This window comes from Manacus vitellinus, unplaced genomic scaffold (genome assembly GCF_001715985.3).
Source record: "Manacus vitellinus isolate BGI_N305 unplaced genomic scaffold, ASM171598v3 scaffold_144_pilon, whole genome shotgun sequence".
Lineage (NCBI taxonomy): Eukaryota > Metazoa > Chordata > Aves > Passeriformes > Pipridae > Manacus > Manacus vitellinus.
The window spans coordinates 80,419-86,567 of NW_021939031.1; the positions used below are offsets into that span (position 1 = coordinate 80,419).

The following is a 6,149-nucleotide window of genomic DNA, read 5'->3' on the forward strand; positions in this document are numbered from 1 at the left end:
GGAGAACGTCCTTACACATGTGGGAAATGTGGGAAGAGCTTCACTGACAGCTCTGCCCTGAGTAGGCACCAGAAGATCCACACTGAGAAACGGCCCTACAAGTGCTTGGAATGTGGGAAGTGCTTCAGACAGAGCTCCAACCTCCTTGCCCATCAGCACATCCACACTGGAGAACGTCCCTACACATGTGGGAAATGTGGGAAGAGCTTCAGTGACAACTCCACCCTGAGCAGACACCAGAAGATCCACACTGAGAAACGACCCTACAAGTGCTTGGAATGTGGGAAGAGCTTCAGTGAGAGGTCAACCCTGAGACGACACCAGCATATCCACACTGGAGAGCGGCCCTACAAGTGTGGGAAATGTGGGAAGAGCTTCAGCCGCAGCTCCCACCTGATCATCCACCAGATCATCCACACTGGGGAGCGACCCTTCAAGTGCTTGGAATGTGGGAAAAGCTTCAGTGACAGCTCCTACCTCCTCACCCACCAGAAGATCCACACTGGGGAACGGCCCTACAAGTGTGAGGAATGTGGGAAGAGCTTCATAAAGAGCTCCAATCTCCTCAGCCACCAGCGCATCCACACTGGGGAACAGCCCTACATGTGTGGGGAATGTGGGAAGAGCTTCAGACAGAGATCTCACCTGATCCACCACCAGCAGATCCATACTGGGGAACGGCCCTATCCGTGTGAATGTGGGAAGAGCTTCAGCCGCCTTTCCAGCCTCCTCACCCACCAGCGGGTGCACAGCGGAGAGCGACCCTACACGTGCTTGGAATGCAGGAAGAGTTTTAGCGACAGCTCCACCCTCATCCGCCACCAGAAGATCCACACTGGGGAACGGCCCTACAAGTGTGGGGAATGTGGGAAGAGGTTTCAGACCAGCTCGAATCTCCTCAAACATCAGCGGACGCACACAGGGGAGAGGCCCTTCCGCTGCACCGACTGCGGGAAGAGCTTCAGCCAGAGCTCCCACCTCATCAGGCACCGGCGCATCCACAGCGGGGAGAGGCCCTACAAGTGTGACGAGTGTGAAAAGAGCTTCTCCCACAGCTCTACCTTGACCAAACACCAACGGACCCACCAGTAAGAGAAGCCCTGCAAGTGCCCTCATTGCAGGAAGAGCTTCGTCCGCTGCTCCAATTCCATCAACCATCAAAGGACCCACATTGGGCACAAACCTGGTGACCCACATTCCAGGTGATCCATGCTGGGCAGTGTATTGGGTTTGCCAGGTTTTGGTAGCAGGGGGACTCCAGGGCTGGGTTCTGTGAGGAGCTGCCAGAAACTTCCCCATGTCCAACGCCTGTCGCGACCCCCACTGAGGAAGAGGGTGACCCAGGTTCTTGTTAATTGACCCCTTGGGGCAGATTAAAGTACGGTGAATGATTAGTGGTTATAACTATAAATAGTAGAGTTTAGTTTAGAATACTTTGGTTGCCATGTAAAGCAGGTTTGGAGCAGTTTTGGTTCCTGTCTATAGTGATAGAAAGCATAAAAATAACACTTAAGAAAATGTATAAGGGAAAAGAAAGAATCAGAGTAGAAAGATGCAGTCTTACCCTGAGGATCCAGCACAGACTTGGGTGGTGCAATTCCCACATCTCTTGGTCCAAGTGATGGTCGAGGTGTTTTACAGTTGGGGTGGGGGAAGCCCCTGAAACACAGTGAGTTAATACACGTTCAGGTTCAGGAACACCCAGATTCCTCCCCTGGGAGCAGTTTTACACTGTCTGATGTAACCCTGGGGATCACGGGGCACTTTGGGGGTCCTTGATGGTTTGAGGCCCCTTCTCACACATCACCCTGCCTCTCCCATCTGTGGTTGAGCCAGTTGTGGCCCCTGAGAAGGGATGAAAACTTCCAGGCTCTGTGGGAATGTCCCAGTCCTTCCCCAGGGGGAGTTTTCCCCCTGAGCCAGTTGTGTAAGGGAGGACATTGCCCTGATCCAAAGCACTGTCCCCGCTGGCAGGATCTGCTTCTGAGGGGCCTCTTCCCTTCTCTGGCTCCAAACCCAGCCTGTCCTCTTGGGGGGTGGGTGTTCCCCCCCTCTGTCCCTGGGCAGTTCCTTTGCCCATGGGCAGCAAATGAGGGGGGTTTTGAGGGGAACATGCAGGGCAGGGGTTGGGGCCGAGGTTGGGGGTGAGATGGGCATAACTGGCCTCCAAGATGGATCAAGAATTTGGACTCCCATGAGTCCTCCTTGTGTCACCCCACTAGAGGGCTCCTGAGGGGCCACTTGTTGCCTAAAATTGTCTCTTAAAGAAACCTCTAGGACCCAATTGGTGAGTTTTAGCAGCAGACATTCTTTATCACGATGTGCTGCACGGTCACACACGTCGGGTGCCCTGGGAATCAGTTCCCAAAGTGCACACAGAGGTGTCTCCACTGCAGCTGATATGTCAGCGTTACATGATTATTCATTTTTCATTCTCCACATTCCTGTTATGTATTCATGACATTTCCCAACACTTATTAGCATATATGCATATCCTTATAAGGTCTCTGAGGGGCTTCATCGTGAGTGTCTCATGGTCATCTGTGTCTGGAGCCCCCAAAGTTCTAAGTGACCGCCTTATGAACTTCTTTAAGACAATTCACCTGAGTTACTCAGTATTGCTTGGCTGCTGCCTCAGTTCCCTTCTTCATTGTTTCATTACTTTGCTTGGTTAGTACCTTTAAATCCCTTGCATCAGCTCTGTGGAGTTTCTATGGTACATTCTGCTGCAGAAGCTTAGTCCTTGTTACATCTCAAAACTCAAATATCACTCCCCTGTTTTTCTTAAGACTTGGCCATTAGGCCAATGTCTCATTATTCAAAGCATACTTTGAACCATAAGTGACTACAACAGCTACAGCATTAAATCATAATGCAAGATAATACACAAACATGGATTATAATTTTTATGGTTCAGTCTGTTCGCCTTTCCAATCAAATGGAGCTTTCTTAACTCGAGGATAGTGTGTCCAAGGTCCTTCTTTGCAATTGTAACTGCTGTAAATGGGGTCAACAAAGCCTGGAAAGGGCCTTTCCCCTTTGCCTGAGGGGGCTCAGAGTCTCCCCATTTGACGTGGACCCAATGGCCAGGCAGGGACAGATAGGCTGGGGCGTCCAATCCACTGGCCAAGGTGTCACCACAAATCTCTGGAGTTTCTGCAGGGTAGATCCTAAAGTGTCCATTAGTTCATAGGGGCTTAAATAGTCTCTTCTCCCAGGCTGACCCTGAATTCTCAGCAATGCCATAGGCAGGGCCTGCACCGATGTCCTTGAGGTTTCCTGGCAAATGTTACTTGTCTTGTGTCCCACTGCTGCAATAAAATCTGATCCTTTATCTGATGACATTCCTAGAGGAATTCTGAACCTGGGAATAATGCGGTTTAAGAGAACCTTCAGTACTTCTCTTGCATTGTTGGTGCAATAAGGACAGAGCTCTGGCCATCCACTAAAGGTATCGACTAGCACTAAAAATGTACCAATATCCTTCTTTCCGGGGTAACTATTTGCAGATAATCTCCAGGAAGATTTCCAGCTTTTGTGACTCCTACAGTTATTTTATTGCTAGTGTTTGGGTGGGGACCCCGGTGGTCTAGTGGTTAGGTTGCGGCACTCTCACCGCTGCGGCCCAGGTTTGATTCCCAGTCAGGGAAACTCCCCCGGGGCAGATGGAGCTCGTCAGCCCTGTAAGGCCATCCATCTAAGAGAAGGTCACTCTAAACAAACCCACGTCCTGAGCACCTCACTGCCACTGTCCGAGCTCGCTCGGCCCCGGCAGATGAACCTCGGGATTAAAGGGTGGGCTCAGTTCAGCGCACACTGTGTCTCACCTAAAAAATCCACTGCGCAGGCTCGAAGGGTAAAGACCTTTCCCAAATCATCGCTCGCAAAGACTGGCCATACTAGTGTTTGGGTTCATTCATGGTCTTTTTACATATTTTTTTCCCATATTTATAGGTGGGACTGTCACCTGCCCTGTAGAGGTGACAGCCCATCCTGTACCTTGAAAGTCAGCTTTGAGCAATTCCATTCACTGAAAGCCCTTTTTTATTGTACTTTGGGGCAATTTTAGGTAACATGACCTTTTCTGGGACTAAAGCCAGAATGTCTTTTTCTGCTGCTTCTTTTGCAGATTTGTCAGCAAAATGGTTTCCAATTTCAGGGAAAGTTTTCAATGCCAAATGTTGCCTCTTTTTCCTTAAGTCCAGGGCAGTTAGTTCTGCTTTCTGAGCAGAGACAGTCGTTGGGGAGGCCAAGATTCAATTCCGTTGTCTGGGGTGGTCACTGCACATCCTGTCACTCTTTTTCCCTCCCAAACAAAGCTGCTTCCATCATGTACAATTCCCAGTCAGGGTTTTTGGCTGGAATAGGCCTTGGCTTTTCACTGATGCCCAGGAAATTGTGCAAGCACTCCCAGAGCAACGTTCTGTCTCTCATAGGTAAACAGTTCAAATGATTTTGAGAGATCTGGCAGACCCAGAGCCGGGGCTCTCATCAGGAAATGCTTTGGCTGCTTAAAGGCTGCTCTTGCACCATCTGTCCAGGTGAGGACATTCTTACAGGCTGTTTTTAAAAGCTCACCTAATGGTCTTACCAAAGTCCATAGTGAGCAATCCAGAGTCAACACCATCCTGCCATTCCCAGGAAGGCACTTCATGAACTGTTCATGGCTCGGGGAGGAGTCAGGTGGCTTCTTCTCCTCCTTCACAGTCGCTGGATTTTCTCATTCCTAAACAAAGATTTCTTGGCTTTCCTTGCTCAAGGGGATGCAGGAAAAGACATCTTGTAAATCTAAAACTGTAAATGATTCTAGGTTATCATTTAAGGGAGTTCTCTCAGGTCCTGCCCTAATCAATAATCTTTCCCATTTGCTTTCTTTATGGGTACTTGTATTCCCAGTCTACAAGTAAATCATGCTTAGCAAATTTGTGTGCTACTGGAACCAATCCAACTTGGCTTTCTAATTTCAAAGGATTCTGCTTTTGCCTTATCAGTACAGCTTCTGGCTTAAGAGTAATTCTTACAGGGGCTGCCTTTCCTGATTTTCATGGAATCCCACTGGCCCACACGATAGGAACAACTGCATCTTCAGCTTCCCTTGGGATGTTGCTGCTAACTGGAGTTATTTCCTGCTCAAGAAGAGCTGCTGCTTCAACATATTTAGTCTCAGCAATTACAATTTCAATGTGCCCATTTTTAAATTTAATTTCTGCCTCAAGTTTTCCAATCAATCTCTTCCTAGCAAAGGTTTAGGGGAGTTTGGCAAATAGAGAAACTGATGATTGTTTTCCTAATTTAACCCCTGTCACACCAATAACCTTTGCAATGTCATTCCTTAATTCTCCTTCTGTTGTGTTAAGAACTGAGTTGCACCTGTGCCTGACTAATACATGGGCAACCCAGACAGTGGGGACTCCACCCCACACCTTTGAACCAGACAATAGTGTCAACATCATGCTCAGGATATAAAGTGGGGGAGAGAAGGAGGAAGAGGGGACCTTTGGAGTGATGGAGTTTGTCTTCCCAAGTCACTGTTCTCTGGAATGGGGCCCTGCTCTCCTGGAGGTGCTGACCACCTGCCCAACCATGGGAAGCAGGGAATGAATTCCTTGTTTTGCTTGTGTGTGCAGGTTTTGCTTGTCCTTATTAAACTGTCTTTATGTCAACCCATGAGTTTTCCAGCTTTTCCCCTCCCAGTTCTCTCCCTGATCCTGCTGGTGGGGAGTGAGAAGTGGCTGGGAGGGGCTTGGGGGCTGGATGAGGTGAAACCACAACAGCCTTTGTTGGTGTCCAGGTGGGGCTGGGAGTGTTGGAGATACTGACAGGTGGGATTGGGATGTGCTGCTGGAATTTACAGCTGCTGGTGCTGTCTGGAGCTCCTGGCTGTGTGTCAGAATCTGGTGCTCCTTAGTGGCTGCTCGTTGCTGTCACTGCTGCTGAGCTGCTCAGCTCTGATCACCTCACTGTGCTGTGCCTGGTGAAATAGAGAATGAAATAAAATATTAGATATTTAGCTATGAAGGTGTGACTTTGCAAAATGTAAAACTGCTTAAAAGTCTCTGACCAAACTGTGGGCAATTGAGATAAAAAGCTTAGAGAATGGGGAAGGCTTTTTAGCACGTAGAGAGGGGTGTATAACCTGAAACTGTTTG

At 48.9% G+C, this 6,149-nt stretch overlaps 1 protein-coding gene across 1 annotated transcript in view; it reads left to right on the top strand.

Moving 5' to 3' along the window:
* LOC115307195 (zinc finger protein 256-like) overlaps positions 1 to 1,369 on the top strand; it is a 7,698-nt gene extending 6,329 nt beyond the window's left edge. Inside the window, exon 2 of the mRNA XM_029958172.1 lies at positions 5 to 1,369. Coding sequence (XP_029814032.1) covers positions 5 to 1,092 — 1,088 coding nt within the window. The 3' untranslated portion in view covers positions 1,093 to 1,369. The remainder of the gene's footprint in view (positions 1 to 4) is intronic.
* The last annotated feature ends 4,780 nt before the right edge of the window (positions 1,370 to 6,149 follow it).